The 21,410-nt window shown below is 39.1% G+C and overlaps 1 protein-coding gene across 1 annotated transcript in view; it reads right to left on the bottom strand.

Annotated features, from left to right (window-relative positions):
• Window positions 1-4,560: 4,560 nt before the first annotated feature.
• LOC143024765 (uncharacterized) overlaps window positions 4,561-21,410 on the bottom strand; it is a 20,786-nt gene continuing 3,936 nt past the window's right edge. The window contains exons 2-4 of the mRNA XM_076183891.1: window positions 18,526-18,725; window positions 9,557-9,793; window positions 4,561-7,683 (exon numbers count right to left, since the gene is read on the bottom strand). Coding sequence (XP_076040006.1) covers window positions 7,556-7,683; window positions 9,557-9,793; window positions 18,526-18,673 — 513 coding nt within the window. The 5' untranslated portion in view covers window positions 18,674-18,725 and the 3' untranslated portion in view covers window positions 4,561-7,555. The remainder of the gene's footprint in view (window positions 7,684-9,556; window positions 9,794-18,525; window positions 18,726-21,410) is intronic.

The following is a 21,410-nucleotide window of genomic DNA, read 5'->3' as shown; positions in this document are numbered from 1 at the left end:
ATAACGGCGATTAATTACTTAGTATCATGTGAACGAGGTTACATGGAGAAGTATTTTTCATTGGCTAGAGCCACCGCTGGGAAATCTGTTGATTTGTCACTAAATTAAGTGTCAGTTTAGGCATCAATCAGGACACAACTAAGAAAAAGTCGGAACTACATGTACCGGTATATGACTCATGTTGTGCGTTGGTCCCTTATTACTTTGTAGCTTAAATAGTTTGTAGGAAATATGATCTAAAAAAAAGTTTATTGGAAGTAAAATATACAGAAAAAATTCGGGATTTTTACAGAAAATTTTCATGTTATATCTTGAGGAAATAATTCGTCTTTACCATTTTTTATTTAATACTGAAACAAACTACAGACTGTTTCGTTTTAGCTTTGAACCTACAATGACAGTGGTGAAATAGGACAGTCTCTCATCGAGGTGACGTTTAGTTAATATAACTCCCGAAAGAGGGTGTTGTAGTCAGGTGTTTGACACGAGTTTATGAACGGCCGCAACGGAATTTGTACCGTACCTAAAGTGAAGCAACAAAGCCAACATAAAAATTCAAACTAGGATGCTGTGAACATGGGCAAATATCATGAATATTGATCATGTTTCATGGTGTTTAGGCCTATTTAAACATGAAAAATAAGATTCGATAGATACCTACCTATACCAAATATTTATATAGCCCATGCTGGCGTATTCTTTCATGTCACCATGGCTGTTCTTCTTGTTCTCACGGAACGTCACGGAGAAGTGTGCCGTCCCGACTTTGTGACGGCCAACATCGTCACGTTGTTGTGAAAAAAATTACACACACAGCCGCAGAATTTTTATCGTAGGCCGTAGACAATGCGCACCACCGGATAACGCGCACCCCCCATTTTTAGGCCCTTCCAACGGAAAAAGTCGCGCACTATACGCCGGAAAATACGGTATTTGGTTTTGAATTATTGTTTCAGTTGCAGTGCCCGTGAGTGATTTTTCATTTAGATAAAGGTATGCTTTTGTTGTGTATAAGTGTTATGACTCCCCCTTTATTTGTGTAGTATGCGGAGTCTGATAGTGTGGTCTGTAGTAAGAGTTTAGTTTCTTATATTAGTGGTTTGCATATGGTGTGTTTGTGCAAGAACTGTTGCAACTCTATGCACTAATTTGTGATTCTGATCATCTTAATTTTTAGTATATTTGAGGTGTGTTTATTTAGTGCTGGGTGCTTTTGACTGAGGGTTTAGGTGTATGAAGGCAGCTGGTCCAGTATGTTGCATATTATGTAGTGTTGGTAAGAATATGATGGGTTATAAATGTATCTATATGAGTAGCAGTTATCGCATCGGAGATATGCGTAATAATGGAACTTGTGAGTTTTGGGAACAAGTGAGCCTTTTTTTATCGTCGGCTTGTCAAAAGAGGACAGACGCCGATGTGCTGCCTCTTGGAAATATATGATAAAAGCACAGCAGAGAAGGAAAATGAAGTGTTGTGAAAGAGAATAAGTGTAGAGCCTGTTCCGGTGACTACGGACCGTCCGTACGGGTCCGCGCCTCCGAGTGAAGGTAGGGAGTGTTCGGTCCAATATGGATGTTAGGTTCCAGCATTGCTTAGAGGGAAACCCACCCTTTCATCATCACGATATAGCTTTTTTTTTATTTAGAGAGAGAGAGAGAGAGATATCTTGAACACAAAAATCTAAATGATCATATAAATTACACAGTTTTTTTTAAATATTTTAATAAACATGAAAAGTGTGAGAACTTACCTTTCCCGTATGCTAACTCGGTTTACAGGCCAATGATGTATAAATTGAAAATAAACGTTTATAGATCTTGGATAGAAGTGTGATAATACCATTTATGTTTCCAACACTAAAACTGTTTAAATCATATCATCTGTACATATAGATGATTGCAACGTCATATAAACACGGGGCCGATCTGCCATATTGTACACATGATATTTATGTTTCCAAAACTGAAACAGTTGAGATTATCTGTACCTATTGAAGTTTGTAGCGTCGTGCAGAAACGGGGCCAGTCTGCCATGTCTCCCTCATAGAACACTGATCGCTTGCATTTAGGGGTAACAGGCAAAGCAGTAATCGATTATATTCTAAACAAGACTACAGGAAACTGACAAAAACCCTATTCTCTGTCGTATTAGCTTTATTGCAACACACCAAAGTGCCTACTGGATACTACATGATGAGCTTAATGAATAAGAATATCTGGCAAAGAATAAACAATTTACTGAGTCAAAAATAAAAATAAATCCTCTAGAAAATGGAAGGTCCCATGTAGGATTCATATCATTAGAAAAGGGAAGAACAAAAACATTTGGCTAAATACATCAAGAACAAACATTTGTGGAGAGTATCTAATAACATAAAATAACAAATTCATTAAACATATACGAATAATTCTGATTAGTCTCATCCTGACTGGTAATGAAATTTGGACAAATAGGTTTTGTAACCTTGGGATCATTCGTGGTCATGTAAACAAAAACAATCCAAGATACTGCCGCATTGTGCTATTCTGTTGGGAAATTTGGCGTGCAGAAATTCGTATATATATACATATATATATATATATATATATATTTATATATATATATATATATATATATATACACACACACACACACACACACACACACACACATATATATATATATATATATATATATATATATATAGTGGCGTGTAGGCGGGTAAGGCATATGAAAATGGGTTGGGTACAGTTTCTTGTTTTAACGTTGCGACCAACATAGTCTTCTACACACTCTTATTTGTCTTTGGTTTCTGAATATATAGTAACGTTGCATAGAAAGCACAATTACACTCAAGCCATTATTTTATTCTATTATTATTATTATCATTATTACTATTATTATTATTACTATTATTGTTATTACTATTATCATTATTATTATTATTTGTAATAGATAACATTGACAAAGCCTACCTACAGACCATAACGAGGTCTAGAAATATAAGAATAAATAAAACTAAAATTAAAAATCTATTAAACTTCATCATTTCTACGGGAACTTTATTCCACCGATTTGTGAAATTGTTTCTTCCTACTTCTATACCAAATTGGACCAAAATAGGGGGTCCTCAGCCTCCATCTCAAGGTGTAGCATCGAGGAGCTGGGATTTGGTCCCCGGACTGAGCCCAATCTATTAGTTTTGATAAATTTTCCTGTACAGTAAACCTTGGATTGTCGTGGGTAATCGGCGCCATCACCGTCGTGTATATGGAAACGACGGATATAAAAAACTATAATAAGCGAAGAAAATTCCAATATCCCGACTTTAGGCCGATATTTCTCTGCGTCTTTTATATTCGGTGCAAAGTGCCTGCATTTTAAAAGTGAGAGTTAGAGATTAGAAACAAAACAGAAAAATACTAAGTTTTCTTCAAAACGTCCATGCATATAATTATTATTCATTCGTTTGTTTCTATTTTGTTCACTATCATTAACATCATTTTACAACATTACATCTTTTGCCTACTACTCGAGTGAAAATGACAAACAATAGCTTTTGAAATGTGACGGTTGTGTTATTCTCTATTTAGCCATTGGTTCTGTGACATTCTATGCAAATAAAGGTTGAATTGGATCCAAATTGATCCGACATCTCAAATACTTAGAAGTGTATCACTGCAACGCCGAATATTGTAATGAAGTGATATATTAATGTATTACCTTGTGAGTGATTTGAATAATCGACTTGTTAACAGGCATTTAAGTTAAATATCACGCAATACACACCTGTCGTAATTATTTAAACGATAATCGTTGACTGATATTTTTATATTATTTACATGTGTTACGCGTCATTTTTTGTGACAAAAAATAATAGTATTATGTGTTAGGGCTGCCGGGTAATTGTAGATAGCATAAGGAAATAGAAAATTAAGAATATATAAATAGAATATTAAAGAAGAAAATTAATGTATTATCTTGTGAGTAATTTGAATTATCGACTTGTTATCAGGCATATAAGATAAATATCACACAATACACACCTGTCGTGATTATTTTAACGATAATCGTTGATTGATTTGTTTATATTATTTACATGTGTTACGCGTCATCTTTTTGTGACAAAAATATAACTATTTCATAAATATATATAAATATATATAATTAAACATAGAAGAATTAGGAGACATTTTATACACTGAAAATGGGGCAGGAGACCTTTTGGGCGTACACCCGGAATCTGCTATTATCATTGAAACCTGTGCTATGGGAGAGCTGACTACTTTTCACCTGCAGAGAAACGACAACACAGAAAAAAAACACACTTATGGTCTAACGTTTTTCCCCACAATGAATCACGCATGACATTAAAACAAAGATCTAAATGATCTCTATAGCCTGGTCCGGAGATCAGGTGTTGGCCTTCAGGGCCGCACTTCCTTGGGGAGGTGGGGAGCGATGTATCCATTTGGGATCGTCAATGGATCTTCGAAGTTTGTATTTCTTCATTGGGGACGGGGCGACCTCCTTTCCTTGCCGTCTCGATGCACGGTGCATCGGCTTCTAAGTTGGGGATTGATTGATTGATTATTTCTAGATGACCTTGATTAACGGGTTAAGAAATGTCAAATAAAATCGTTTACAAGTATGATAGGAGTACACAACTACTATAGAACAAAGACATAGTATTTGAAAATAGAAATGCAGCGGAGGAGTTAGAAAATGAAAGATTTTGGCATCGCACTCAATAAGTCTGTAACGAGATGACTGCATTAAAGAGAAAGAAAATCGTGTATTTGGTGTCAGGTTTCAACATTTATATTTTTCTTGCCGTTCCCACACTCCAGTTCTAACGTTAGAGTGACCTGCCATGTATTCTCTGTGCATGTCATCGCTCGATTTCATCCATTACCGTGATTTTGGTGTTCGCGCACTTGTTTCTGCTGCTTGTGTAGGTTGGGCCGGCTAGACGTCGGCCTGGGAAAACTACGGACTGGTCACCACAATTTTCCCGATGATCAAGGGTTGTTTCCCTCAATTGTTGACTGTGCTAACGTTGTTCACAAATTTAGATATTTTTACCTACTTTTGTTAGTTCTAAGGAGGTGTGGATTGAAGGAGGCTTGTCTTTAAAAATATCTAATTTATTTGTTTTAGTTTAAGGTCAGTGCGCTTTGTTTAACTGGCCAGAAGTAAGAGGATTTTAGTTCGTGCGGTAAAATGAGTAGACTGCCAGATCACAATCTCTTATCTTAATTTAATTTAATTCTTTCTATCTATTGTAATTGACATTTTAGGTATAAAGATATGAAACCCATAAGTTATCTAATGGGCTCTGAATGGATTTAAGATTAGTAAGTAAGGGTTATCTATGCCTGATTCTTAACTAGAGCTATTAGGTTGCCAGGCCGGTTTTTGGCAGCCCTCGTGCTTTGTATACTATGTAAGAGGGGGTTTGAATGGTTTAACGGTTCGTCGAACGCGGTTCGACAGACACGTGTTTAAAGTGATGTGTGAACGGGGTATTTGGTTGTCGAACACGTTCGACAAACATGTTTGACGACCAAATACCCCATTCACACAGTCAAACATCACTTCAAACACTTGCCTGACAAACCGGGTTTGTCAAACTGTTCGACCGTGTAAATGGCCCTTTAAGGCAAGTCAGAGATCCTTCTGGTTTTTTTTTTCCTTTCTACACGAAGGGACTACCGCCTACGGAAGTTAATTTTTCCCGGTGTTTAAGTGTTGTTGTTGTTGTTCCCTAGACTGTCTGTCCGAGCAGTCCCGTCTCCCCGAGGAAGGCCACAGCCGAAACTGGGTTTTCCCACAAATCCTTTATAGAGTGTATGTTGTGTTGTTTGCGTGCATGATTGTGTATAATGCAGTCTTCCTGGAGCTGCAGCGTCTACCCCTGGAGCTGCATCGTCTACCCCTGGAGCTGCAGCGTCTACCACTGGAGCTGCAGCGTCTACGTCGTGGGACCACCCCCCAACCCCAAGAGTTGGGGGCCAAACAGCAGCAACCAGCCCTGTCCATGTTACCTTTTGTACTTGTTGTTTACGAACTTTTTTTCTTAAACCTGTTGTTTTTGTTTTCAGTTTAAACAATAAGCATCGTGAATATTTCAATCCGCTTTCTAAATAATAATGTGTATATTGGTTCTAACATCCATGTAAATAACCATAAACTTAAAAATAAATCGAATTGTATTTTTTCTCTCATATTCTCATTCGATTCCTGGAATATTAATTGAATTATTGCAAATTGAACTAGGTATCAGTTATTACTAAAATGTTTTAATGATCCTCGTGACACTTGGACATGACAACCAAAATATCACCCAGTTGCCTTTGACTGAAGGCGAAGGTGATCTGATCATTAGAAGTGTGAAAGCATTTACTGACAGGAAAACGGGAGATATGACCACTTAAATGTGTACAAGGGGAGGCAAATCCGTACACAAAGAGAGGCACATTTAGTATGCAGTGACTGAATGGATATGAAGATACACGGAAAATGGAATACGTTCTCAGCGGAGGTGAATAGTCCAGAGACTAAAAGTAATTTAATGTACAATCGAAGAAGTGCATGCGACATATAAAAAGATAAATTGAATGTGGGGTGTCAGGAGCATCTATCTCTGCCTATATCAGTCATACAATAAATCTGTTGCTATAGTTTCCTTGCAGGATACCTGCAATCCTCAGTAAACCAGTTATGGCCACCGGTTCAGCCCATTTAATCCCTCAATGATATCTGGAAAAGGTGAGTAAAATACAGTGTGGTAGAAAGTACTCTATATATTGTATGTAGTGGTCGCATCTGGGGGATACCTCCCTTATAAAGGAGAGACCCTTGGTATATAAATAGAATAGATAGCTTACATCTTGGGCAGTTGGAATCAGAAGTCAGGCCGAATCTATGTCGGTATTGTTTCAATGCTGGATGGTGACCCGAACGCAAGCGTGTCAACATTTGTCTTGAGAGTAATTCCTTTGCTGGGTTCAATTCTGCGAGGAGTTTGGTGAAGTATGAAATTGAGGGGGGGGGGTTGCTTTGTGATCTGAAAGTATATGTGTTTTTGTATGGAGATATTGTGGTGAAGTAGAGGCATGTTATTGTAGACGCTCGAGTAGAATACCGCTTCTTGCGTTTAGCGGGTTGTGCCTGAGTGATGTGTTGGGGTTGGGTGGGTTTGAGAGTTCTTGTATAGCGGTGTGTATCATCCTCATGCGCTGTTTTTTTGGAAAGGGTCTTGATTTCTGAATAGATGTTTTATATTGGTGTTGATTAAGAACATCCAATTGTTATTCTTTACTTATTTATTCATTTTTATGTTGTTTGAAGGATATATTTTTTTGGCCTGTTAGACAAATAGACGGATACACCTGCGTACATCAGGGACTTCAGATGAATTGGGGTATTCATTAAGATATAAACCGTCAATGCTGATATCTCTCACTGATTACATATATCAGAAATAACATTTCCAACAGCCTGTTTTGTTGTTTGGTCGAATAGGATGTGAGATGTCTTTTAAATCACTGATATCCTATGGAACTTACTATTAAGGGATTCCCCCATGATCAGGGTGAGGGCAGTCGAGAATTTCAAAGAGCAGGTCATCCGTGATGGATCCTTCATTGGGTTCAGTGACAAAGCTCAGGGTGGAACCAGATGCTGATAGATACTGTTCTATAAGAAATAAAATGGAAATTAATTAGTGAAGTCATATTCCGTATCTGCATATTAAAAAAATAGCAAAAAGGGTAAAGGAAGAAAAAATGTATGTAGAGGGATGCTCCGGTATAAATGAAGTTAAAATACACCAATTACAAGTGAGGAACTGGTGATGGGTAAGTGTTGTGAAACTCCCCTTTTTGAAGGAGTACAGGTCGTAGAAAAGTGACAGCATGGGAAAGACACTTCTAGAGCTTTTCAGTGGAGGGAGAGAAAGGGCATACTGGTTGACTCTTCCAAAAGGCAATTACACGTAAAATAAAGGGCGAGATCTGGCCGCCTAACGAAGGGAGCCAATCAGCTTTCGAGTTTTGAGGAATAGTGACCACGAAAATGGGGTAGTGGCACCTGACATACTCTTGGTAACTTCCTGTAGTTTATTTGAAATGGAATTTTTCCCCCTATCAAAATGCGTATGCACGCCATCCTCAACTCCCATGCACTCTTTCTTGGTTAAGCATCCAATCAATGTAAACAGATGTGCGACATGACGTCATCACAGGAACACTTTCAAGTTCCACTTATTTTTAACATATAACAAATGACATTTATTTAAATCATAATGCCACCTTCAAGTGGTGTCCCTGCAAGATGGATGTCAGAGACAAGCATCTCCCCACCGCCCGTTTTCAAGACCTGTGACCCATCGACACCCTGGAGGTGCAGCACCGAGGTACTGGCACTGGCTCCCCGGATTGAATCCAAGATCTCCCTGTCAACTTCAACTGCCCCCATTTTTTCACTTAAAGAGAGTTGACAACTGGAGACTGCTCCCTTCTTACTATTACTATAACCCGATGATATAGGAACAGATCCACACTAACACAACACAGATAACATTGCAATGTTTCTTCTCAGAGAGATCTAGGATGTCTGACGACTGTGGCTAGCAACTACGGGCCTTTGGGTTTCCAACCACTGAAACTGGAGAGAGCAATAATCCTTGAAATGGTATACTTAAACAAAGTCAAGTCAGGGTTGAAAGAAGACTGTTAAATATTGAAATAAAATCCCCTAAATTCCAAATATCGAATAGTGAAAAAGAAACATAGTTGTGTCTATGATGAACATATCTACCGCGGCAGCACACAACCCTTTAACTCAAGGTCAAGGGCCTTGTTAAGGTTGCACCCCAACTCTTGACCGATTACGCCTCGATTATCATGACCTTAGAAAATCCGTTCCCTTGTTATTGTGATTCTGATCCGATCTTAATCCACCTGCTACCCTCGTTGTTATAAGTATGTGTTCCATAGGTTATTGTGATCTTGGTCCGACAAAAGAAGCACCTGCTGACCAGGTTGTTATGACATTACATCGGCTGGTCCCAAGTCACTGTGATCTTAACCCGACCTTGCACCACCTGTTTCCTGGGTTATCACGAATTCAGATGCTCTGCTTCTCAAATGACCACAGACAATTGGTTTGATATATCATCATTATCCTGACCTGACCCAGAACCACGTGTTTCCTAAGTTATCATACCTAGAGTCCGTTTATACAGAGAGTTGCAACAAGACGATGGGTATCAGTTATGTGACCCAGGGAGCCATTTTGTGGCCAAATAATTTTCGCTCGCGCTTACTGTTTGTTCTTGTTATTGATTCTTCGAACCTGTTGTGTTTGTTCACTGAATATGCCGGGTTGTTGTGCATTCGGATGCACCAACAGTCATTCTATACAATCCCATTATATAGAGAGCTGCGACAACTCTGGACACGCCGCCATTTTGTGGCCATTCTGAGGGGTTGTCACATCTCTCTGTGTAAAGGGGCTCTACTATGACCTTGACCTTGACCTAAGAACCACCTGTTCCATTTCTCCTCACGTGTAAGGGCATTCCGGATGGTGACCCTCATGTCCCCTTCTGCAGAACTCAGGAGGAAGAACGTCGAGCCGATGCACTGCAATGACGAAGGCGTCTGCGAACTTTGGAGGAGGCTCGGGGTCGAAGTACTGCTATTTTCGTTGTTAATGAAGTAGTCACTGTTCGGAGCTTGTATAGTGACGAGGAGCCCCAACAGAGTAGGGTTGACAGTATTGTACACGTGAAACTGGAAACAACCTGAAATGAAAATGTTGTCACTAAATATACTGTTCGAGATAATGGAAGAATTTGATGCCGTTAGCACTAGTCATCAATTGACATTTTGCTATTATCTAAACTCACTAGAAAGAAATCAGGAGGGGGCCAACCACACTCAAACCCCTTATCTGAAGTGTTGTCTCTTCAAACTTTTACTTTGCTTATCATTTGCAACCTGTCTGAGAATTAACACCTTGACGTTGGTAGATTGGTTTAAGCACATCCATAACTGTCACAGGTATCAAACAGATCTTGTTAAGGTACAGTTGCACTAGTCAACGGATGGGTTGGATTCCGAGCCTAGGGATGGATTTCGTCCAATGCTGGAGGATTTGGGTTGGAATCCAAGCCTAGGGATGGATTTCGTCCAACGCTGGAGGATTTGGGTTGGAATCCAAGCCTAGGGACGTCCAACGCAATACCGTTGTAGTCCACACCTCGGAAGAGATCCGAGGGAAAGAAACTGAATATATATGTTAATAGTATTAATATTTACGAAATAAGAACATAAGAATGAAGGAGTATATAGTATATATAAATGATATAGACCACGGACTAAAATCTATTGTCTCCAAATTTGCTGATGATACAAAATTGTGCGGGATGGAAAATGATCACTTCAGTCAATTAGATATTCAAGAAGATTTCGATAAATTACAGCAATGGTCTGAAAAGTGGCTAATGAAATATAACACAAGTAAATGCAAGGTTATGCACATTGGTAAAAATAACAGTAAGTACAATTACAAGTTATTTGGAAATTCGCTAGCAAAAGTAGATAGTGAGAAGGATCTAGGGGTAATTATCAGTAACGATCTCAAATCATCTAAGTAGTGTATTTCAGCCTCTGAGAAAGCAAATAAGATTCTAGGACTCATCGCGCGATCTTTTGACTTCAAAAGCTCATCTCTCATTAACAAGCTATATAAATCATTAGTTCGTCCACATTTGGAATATGCTGTTTTTGTATGGTCACCGAATCTTATTAAAGACGTTGACAGATTGGAAAAAGTACAAAGGAGAGCCACAAAACTGATTCAAAATATAAAAAATAAATCATATGAAAATCGGCTAAAACATATGTATCTGTTTTCCCTAAAAAAGCGTAGACTCAGAGGTGACTTGATGCAGGTATTTAAGATTCTAAAGGGGATTGACAACATCAAAAGTGACAAAATTCTTACACTGAATGAGAATCTGACAAGAAATAATGGTCTCAAACTGTCAGGAAATAGATTTAATTTGGAAGTGGGTAGAAACAACTTCGCCAACCGTGTAGTTAATGAATGGAATAAACTTCCTGCAGAGGCAGTGCAATGTAGTTCAGTTCAAAGCTTTAAGATTCGTTTAGATAAAGATTTAAGCAAGATGCTGTAATGACTGCCATTCATTTTATATTATTTGATTATTTGTTTGTTATTATTTGATTACTATTTGATTGATTTCCATTTATCATTATTTATTTGTTAGTTTATTATTATTTACTATTTACCTGTTTGTTTATCATTTAACTATACTTATGTATTATTTATTTTATTTATCATTATTTATATTATTATAATTTTTATTTTATTTTATCTATTTTTCTTATCATTTATATGTATATATATTTTTTTTTGCATCCGACCTAGTTATGGACCAAAAGATCTCCTGTCGGCATGCTCCACCTTTGTAATCCTTTGACTGCAAGAAACCATAAGGCCTACGCTAGGTAGTCCCATGTTCATTATTACCTGTCATCCACATCAATAAAGTTGTCTAACAGTTTCTTAAAATAACCGATAGTTTCAGCGCTCACTACATGATTACTAAGTCTATTACATTCGTTGACCACCTATTAGTAAACCAGTTTTGCCTATTTACTTCTTGTATCTAAATTTGTCAAACCTAAGTCCATTACTGCGAGTCCTGCCCTGTTTTTTTAATATGATGACCTTGTTTGGTCATTATCCTCTGTACTGATTCTAGTGAACCGATGTCCATTCTATAGGACGGAAACCAAAACTGTACCGTATAGTCAAGGATGGGTCTAGCTAACGTCAGATAGAGTTTGTTAATTAACTCTGCATTTTTATTCGTAACCGTCCTAATCATGAAACATAATGCTCTGTTAGCTTTATTCCTGGCGCTAATGCACTGTTTCCTGGATTTAAGGTCAGGACTCACTAGAACTCCCAAGTCTCTCTCGCACTCAGTTTTCTCTAAAAACGTGTTATCTAAGCTATATCTGCTTTCGGGGTTGTGTAGCCCTACGTTTAACACGCTGCACTTTGAGATATTGAAGTCCATTTGCCATTTCACCATATGAATAATTTGATAAGATCTTCCTGTAGAATCTCGGCGTCTTCTTCTGACCTAATTAGGCGTCTTATTTTAGTGTCGTCCTCAAACTTACTAACATCACTATTAATCCCATTGTCCAAGTCATTTATATACATAATGAACAATAAGGAACCCAAAACCAAGCCCTGGAGAACTCCACTAGAAACACTCCCCCATTTGGATTTTACACCGTTTATGGTGACCCGCTGTTTTCTGTCACTGATCCAAGCTCTAATCCATTCAAACACTTTTCCTCCTATGCTATGGGCTTTGACTTTATTTAGTAGTCTCTGGTGGGGCACCTTGTCGAACGCTTTGCTAAAGTCAAGGTAAATAACATCGTAACTATCATTGTTATCTGACGCCTTATATAATTTAGTGTAAAAAGATAGAAGATTAGTCACACATGACTTACCCTTGCTGTGAGTCACGAATCAAATTATATCTCTCGATGTGATCTCTGATTCTATTAAGTATTATTGACTGAAGTATTTTACCTATAACTAATGTCAAACTGATTGGCCTGTAGTTGCATAAAGACGTTTTATCTCCCTTTTTGAAAACGGTAACAAAGTTTGCCTGCCCTCCAAGCAATATGCACAAAACCAGTGGCTACCGACTTATCAAATATTTCTGTTAACTGGTCGTAGATTTCAAATTTACATCTTTTAATCACCCCGGAAAATTTTCGTCTGGCCCCTGTCCCCGGGGATTTTGTAGCTTTAAGTTTTTCAATCTGTTTTACTACTTCTACATTACTAATGCTGATGTTAGATAGTCTACTTTCTTCATCCCCACTGAAAATCGGATAACAGTCAGGTACCATATCTAACCTCTCCTTTATAAACACCGAGAGAAGATGTTTGTTAAACGCCTCACTCGTTTCACTTCGATTCTATTATGACATCTTCGTCGACATATCTAAAAAAATATATATATAAGGTACAACTTATTAAGTTGTTATTAAGTTTATCACAGACCCAGCAGAAACAGACCAGAGATGGAGGGACTACTTCAAGTGTCTTCTAAACGATGAGCAACATTTGCCCCCAGTGGAAGAACCTGAACCACAAACACCAGAAGAACAGTGGAACACAACATCGGAGGAGGTAGTGGCGGCGCTAAAGGATATGGAAAGTGGAAAAGCCCCTGGAGTAGACGAGATCCCGAGCGAGCTTCTGAAAAAGTCACCAACCACAATAAAGTGGCTAACCAGTCACCCAGACCGCTTGGCATTAGGAAAGGATTTTAGAGGACTGGGGGCAGGGCAATCATCTGCCCGATATACAAAAAAAAAAAAAAAAAAAAAAAAAAAAAAAAAAAAAAAAAAAAAAAAAAAAAAAAAAAAAAAAAAAAAAAAAAAAAAAAAAAAAAAAAAAAAAAAAAAAAAAATAATAATAATAATAATAATAATAATAATAATAAAATAAATAAAATAAAAATAAATAAAAATAAGATAAACAACAGTGTGTAAGCTACAGAAGAATATCGCTCCTGTGCCACACTTTTAAGCTTCATGAGAGATTACTTGAAAAGAGGCTCAGGAACATCATCGAACACAAACTCCAGGGAGCACAATATAGATTTAGCCCGGAAAGGGGAACAACCGATGCACTCCTCATCCTACGAAGAAAGATGGAAAACTGTTGGGAGTGGAACAAGCATCTTTACATCGCTTTGTGGATCTACAGAAGGCCTTCGATCTGGTTTCCAGATCGAAACTATGGGAAGTGCTATCTGATCCCTACTATAAAGTACCAGAAAAACTCCTTAGGAATATTAAAGCTACACTTGCCAAAGAATGGTACCCTCCAGGTACAAAAATTAAAATTGGTTTGATCTGGCATCCGGCGTCAGGCAGGGAAGCGTTCTGTCACCCCTCCTCTTTGTCCTGCTCATGGATTCTATCATCCGGAAAGTGGGGCCAAATGATGGAGCGCTCTTGTACGCCGATGATATATGCACAACTGCATGGAGCCGGGAGGAACTGCAACAAATGTTTAACCAATGGAGCACAGCCCTGCAAACCCACGGCCTAAAAGTTGGCTTCGGCAAGGGAAAGACCGAAACAATGATTATCGCACGAACACCAGAGCAGCGTAGATTCCATATGGCAGGCGAATTTCTACCCCCAGACCAGCCAGTATAAGTATTTAGGCACAATTATAAACGAAGGGGCTCTAACAGAGGGCGTGCTTTCAAATAGAATAAAGAAAGCCAGTACCAGCATCCGACTCCTCTATCCCATCCTCAAAGACAGGATAGTAAACACAAGAGTAAAGACTCATCTATACTACCACCATAAGACCTATACTCCTGTATGGGTGTGACACCTGGGCCACCACCACTAAAACCAGGAGTAGAATCACCCAGGCCACAGAAATGAGAGTGCTCAGATTAATCTACGGTGCCACACGAAGAGACAAAATAAGAAATGACAAAATTAGAGAAACTCTGGGAGTGGAGTCGATCCTGAACCTCACCGAGGAATCGTAACTGCCATATTACGGCCACGTCAGGAGGAGGAACTCGGAGAACGAAATGAGGAGAGCTCTGGAGTGGCAGCCCAATGGTGTGCGTCCCATTGGAAGGCTCTGCAAGAGGTGGCTCGAGAACATCAGGGAAGCCATCGCAAGAAGAGGAACAACGTACGCCCAGATCAAGGAAGAGGAGCTCTTCCTGAACCATAACGCCTGGAGAAGCTTTGTCTTAACAGGACGCCAAGTCCTAGTAAGAAGATGGTGAGCAGATGAGCATATACAACTTATTAAGTAATTAGAGATAAATAATTGAATAGTATAATATTATCTTGAAATATAAATAGAAAATAAAAATTATGGAATATATATTGTGGCAATAATCAAACAGTCGTTTGACTATTGATGAATGTAGACATTGCCAATTTTTTTTTACGTGCGAAAACTCTTCTCACCATTTGCTTGGTATCTACACTTTTCGCCGTGATGGACTGGAATACTGAAGTTACCCATGCTCTAATAGAGAACACGAACATAAGAGGCGCTTTGGGATGTGAGGCATCCAGACTATATTAAGAAATAATAATAATAAACTCTCCCTCACTGAGTCAGCCCTTCAATTACAAATTTCTATAGATGACAAAATGTCTTCTGCCTAGTGCTCGATAATCTACGTGTGTATGTGTGTACATGCGTGTGTGTGTGTGTGTATGAAACATAAAGATCGTCAAATATGCATTTTTAGAGAGATCACGAGCGAGTCGTTCAAAGATATTTGGGATAGAATATCTGAGAAAGTGGCACAGACATTGGCTCAGCCAATGAGAGTTCCTCATTCTGGAGAGGGTGGGGCTTGCTGTATATCCTTTTACGTGATTGGTGGGAATTTTTCAACATGGTAAGGCTGGTCACGGTATGACTAATTACCCCACCGGACTCCATCGGACCGCACCGGACCTTTACACAAGCTAAAACCTACCCCACCGGAGGTGGAGATTGATCGTTGGTCAAATGGAATGTGTATTTTGACAGTTTGACCAGTGGTATAAAATTTGGCTCATATTGAATATTAACTGAGATAAAAGTCACTGTTAACTGACCGGCCAAATTAAATCAACAAGCTAAAACCTACCCCACCGGAGGTGGAGATTGATCGTTGGTCAAATGGAATGTGTATTTTGACAGTTTGACCAGTGGTATAAAATTTGGCTCAAATTGAATATTAACTGAGATAAAAGTCACTGTTAACTGACCGGCCAAATTAAATCAACAAGGTAAAACCAACCCGTGGAGATTGATCGTTGGTCAAATGGAATGTGTATTTTGACAGTTTGACCAGTGGTATAAAATTTGGCTCATACCTACCCCACCGGACCAGTTAACTGAATAAAATTCAAGTGAGGACGTTCTGGGGTAAAAGGGGCAATGTCACAGGCTGTTAATTGACCAATTGACTGAATGAAGTTCAAGCAAGTGACGTTCTGAGGTAAAAGTCAGTGAAAGTGGCAATATGGCACCGTTTATTGAATATTAACTGAGATAAAAGTCACTGTTAACTGACCGGCCCAATTAAATCAATGGTTAAGTGACGTTCAGAGATGAAAGTGCGATGGAGGATGATTTACCGAATAAATTCAAATAAAAATAAAACGAAGTGATTATTCGCCCGTATACGATCGAACAGTGCATATTTTTATTGTTATTCCACCGTCAGTATACGGTTGTCCAAGAACAATGATTAGAGAGGTTGAGATTTCACTACGTAAACGAAAACGAATACTACGTATAATGTACAAGGTCACGTGAACAAGTACACTGAATTCTAATGTTAAATATCCGTATAAGGATACGGATACGTGATAAGTTTGAAATCTCAACCTCACTATTATCATGGAGATGCTATTATTATTCGCCCGTATACGAATAATTGGTATTGGTACTATCAGAATCAGATAAATGTTTATTGTTCCGTATAAAACATTGATGTACATTTTATTCAGGTAGAAGTACAATAAAAATAAGCCTCCGGTGCGGTCCCATACAAACTCTCTCGAACCTCTCGGCATGCAACGTCAAGTGGTGGTACAAATACAAGTCATGTGCAAACTGTCAAAATACACATTCCATGCTAACCTACGATCAATCTCAACCTCCGGTGGGGTAGGTATAAGCTTGGATAAAGGTCGATGGAGTCCGGTGCGGTCCGGTGGAGTCCGGTGGGGTAAGTAGTCAAACCCGGCTGGTCATACGTGTAGCCGCTTATCATAGGATAAACGAATGCTAAAGTTAGACTTCAAGCTTTTCGTTGACTAGTGTAACCCTACCTTTACAATGATGGGACAAATACCCAGTGCTAACTGGCACGTCCTTGGTGGCGAACAGAGGAATTCTTCACAAATATATTGGATACTGTCATAATAACGCCATGCATAATTGGGCACCTTGTAGATACATAAGGCTCCATGCATGTATTGAGTAATGTGGCACTAAATATTTATCTCGCCATAAAATAAATGACAAAGAGGTAATATTATTGCCACAACCTCCCACACATCCATGGGTAGGATAACCAAAGTGAAAACGAACGTTCCTGTTGGATAATCGTCACCTCCAAGTCAACTGCACTGCCTCCTGTGTTTACGAGTAGAATGCCACCGGATGTGTAAGCACTGTCCAGATATAAATCTTGAATACTACACAACTTGAGAAAGTTGAGAATATACGCTTACAGCGTGAGAACCCTCTCAAATGACCACAACGGGGTTTTCCTTTTATTTTGTTTTACTATTTTTTTACTCCAAGAAAACGTGCATCCGTTTCGATTGTATGTGTATGAGTATGCGCGCGCACGCGCGCGCGTGTGTGTATGTGTGTGCGTGTGTTGAATAATACTGTACATCAATTTCTTTAAACACACTCATCAGGACATATGTGGGGATTGGTTTGATGACGAAACATCACCACGTTGTTCTGACGATGATACTAGAAGAATGATACTAGACACTAGCATCGCACGCTAGCTCGCTTGCTAGCATCGCGCGTGTGGGCCCCTACTCAAGAGGAGCGAAGCCATAACATCATTAAATTCTTGTTGGGGTCAGGGTTTTCTTATCTGGAAATTGATGTATAACATGACCCCGCTGACCCTCAGTGAACGGGGCTAAGTTCGGTTAGACGCCCAGATATCCCGAAGGGGTCGTGTCGGAATCCTGATGTTATTGATTAGCATGTTGTATACAGAAATGAACTTAGCCAACCATAGATGTTGAGGACGAATGGGGTCCACCCTGAAGGAAGAGCTTTAGCCCTTTTCGAGGTTTCGTCTTAAGCTATCAAGCAAAGAGAAGTCAAAGTTAAAACTGCGGCCAGGAGTGCAATATATAAAGTCTGTATCTAAATACCTAAGTCAAGCCTCCCACAACCCGTACACTAACACTACTCAAATTAATTAAGTGCCAATTAAAGCAAAAATATAAATAAAAAACATATAAAAGGGGAGATGGGCTCATTCAACACCATTCTTGAGATGAGCTAAAACTACTCCATACACACATGTTCGTAACTTCCCCTGTTCTGGCCAGCTACCACACTAACTTAGAACATAAAACAAGGGAGTGCGACACATACATGCCTAGTCACACACATAACTCAAGGTACTTTGGACAAATACCTAAAGCCTTCGAGATTTCTAAGGACGAATTTCAAACTAAAGAAAACAAAAGCATGATACAGCGAGTTGGACATCAAACAGGTAATTATTGAGACATGAAAAAAGTAGGTGCATTTTTTCCGCCATCATAATACTGATGTATAAATCTGTTTAGTATACGTACACCTTTATAATTTCACTTGAATAAACTAAATTACTTAAATTATATATACCAAACGGGTAATTTTCGAGCACCCACCCACCTTGCCGCCCACTCCCTTGCAAGTGACCTAGAGCGAGCGTAGGGGCTTCGGAATTTGACGTCGTTTCTACAACGATGTATATCGAAGTCGATGGATCTCGGTACGGCCTTACCAGTTTGGTGGCAGAGGCATCGAACTGCACAGACATAGCCGTAGGACTCCCCCCGATGTCTCCTGAAGGATGAAGCACTTCGCGATGACTGTATGGAGAAAGCAGGTTGGATTTTAGGATTTGTGCCGTGTGACCAGGACGTGTAGCGGTTGTAATATAATATGATATAATGTAATGCGTAATTTATAACTGCGTATGTACCTATGTGCATTCTCTGTCGCAACAAGCAACATACGCCAATATGCCGATGCCACACCATTTGATATATGACCATGTATACCTATACATATATTCTATCCGTATGCAACTCTACCTTTTCCTGCAACATCTTAGCATGTAGATACCCTATATGTATCCACGTTGATCATGTGATTTTGTATATAATGTATAAGTATGTCCTACGTAGATAGATTAGACGTGACAACTCTGTATGCCCAGGCAGAGACACCACAGGCTACCTATGGTCAGGGAGGAGTAAACTGCTTGAGTTGGTTGCTTGTCTGTGTTTAACTTAATACCACTTAACCTCGACTTTTATTTACTCTACCTACACGCGTAATCATGGTGAACCACACTATAGATGTTCTGTATGTGGGGGGGGGGGGTGTGCACAGAAACAGGTCAGTTTCTATCGAGACAAGGAAAAGAACTAGTAACGGATATTTGTTACATTCCCCTTCGTGAATACGAAACTTGAATGATGAGTGAACTCAGCAAAAAAAAAAAAATAATAATAATAATAATAAAAAAAAAAAAAATAAATAAATAATAACAAAAATAAAGCATGGAAATGTTACTCTGAAGAAGAATGTCGAGAATATCGTGGATGAAGAATAAAAGAAACTAAGATTGCAAATGCCAGACAAAGAATTAAAACAAAATATAGGGAAGAGACAGCTGAAGTTCCTGGAACATATTATGATACACTGGGGGTTTTGTATGTAACACGCTCAATGTAATGGTGGAGCAATATGACAGTGATATTTTACACCGACAAAACATTAGGAATATGACTTCCATCGAAAAACCAACCCACAATATTCTACTTGGAAATGCAAAATCATTATATCTTGTTAAACTGAGTTTTCTATGCACTTTTTTTGTAATACCCAAGTAAATTATCATTTAACTCAGATAATACTTCACTTCGAGGTATTTCGTTCATGTATGACCTATAACGTATTGCACACCAAGATCTAAGAATATAAGGTCTAACCACTTCCGACCGAATTTCGAGGGAGTTGGCGCAGCGGGCCCGTGAACGTCACCTGGCTGTTCAAAGTGGGGTTAGCGGGTCCTATAGCTGTCAGTTGAAGCTGGTCCGTCGTTCGAAAATGACGTCGCCTTCGCTCGCACCGCTCCACGCAATTAGTTATATTCTGACAAATATTATATAAAATATATATATAAAATATTATAGTTCCTGTCTATATATATGAATATATAATATATATATATATATAATATATAAAATATTATAGTTCCTGTCTTCCTTGGCGTTTCACAGTTTTCTTCAGTGTATCACAAAGAGAAAATGGACTCAGCCAAATGACGTCAGAAGCTGCGCAGAAGAATGTAAACGGTCTGACCTGTATATTTAGACCTTGTTGCACACTAGTGCCCCCCACCCCGATACACACCATTTTGTTGATATAATATTCCACTCCAGCCCGCAAGCGATACACATCACTCCACCCACAATACCAAACTGATCAGCAGTTTGGCAGCGCTATCATCGTCAACCGATATTGCTACATAGCTATTATTGCAATTGGTTTATAGCTAGAGAAAATCGTCTGATGTTGCCCATGCCCATAATATTACAGTTTACATTTACGTAATGAGAACCGCAGAAAGCTGATATCGAGCGGCATAATGGGCGGATGTTATGCGGGATAATTATGGTTATTATGGAGAGAGAGGAAGGACAGTAGAGTTACAGACATACGAATACAGAAATGACACTAGAGCTCACCGAACCTGTAGATTTGTAGTTGGGATCTACATTGAAGGTTTGATGAGACAAACAAAGTGAAGTTGCGTTCGTTTTAATGTCTCGGTCTTCTCTCTTTTACAATCATGGAACAACCTCCAAGCAAAAATCGGGGGTTGCCAAATTCTATTTATTTTTCCTATATCTAAAAGGTATAATGCATGGACTGAGTCTGAACACTCAGTATCCATGCATGGGATAATATTTACACAAGATTTGCAAAAAACAGAGAACATAATAGAAATATGCGATTAAAAATAATAAAGTGTTGACATATATTGATCTGGTAGCTGGCAATGTTGGATGGAGACGTCTATTGTTTTGTCAGGTGTTTGGCTGTGGTCTGAAACGGCTAGCCCATCTTGCTACGGCCAGGTCCGATGACAATGGAGGGTCCCCTGGGAGACAGATCCGAACACAATGGCATCTAATAGATTGACTCTTGCCTTCAATCATCTTGCAACAAACCTCCAACTCGATAGTGGCTCATTTGGATCAATGTGGTCATCTTCCAGACTGGAATAGGATAGAAGTGCTCCACAAAGGACTAGCGAAAAAGAAAATAGTGGAGACAGCCTACATCGCTTCCCACCCCTGCGTCAACCTCAGGGATGGAGTCATAAAGCTAGCAGGAGCAGCAAGCTGCTTGATCATCAAGGAGGTTAAAATGACGGACAAGGACAGAGAGGTGGATAGATAGGAGACGCGACATGGTCGGAGTCACCAGGGAAATTCTGAATTCCTAGGAAAGACCACCCGCTTGCGCGGGATCGGTTTTTG

Source organism: Oratosquilla oratoria, chromosome 4 (genome assembly GCF_046742065.1).
Source record: "Oratosquilla oratoria isolate Oo_2021 chromosome 4, ASM4674206v1, whole genome shotgun sequence".
NCBI lineage: Eukaryota > Metazoa > Arthropoda > Malacostraca > Stomatopoda > Squillidae > Oratosquilla > Oratosquilla oratoria.
The sequence above is the reverse complement of the archived record's forward strand: the minus strand, read 5'-3'. Positions and strand labels throughout refer to the sequence as shown.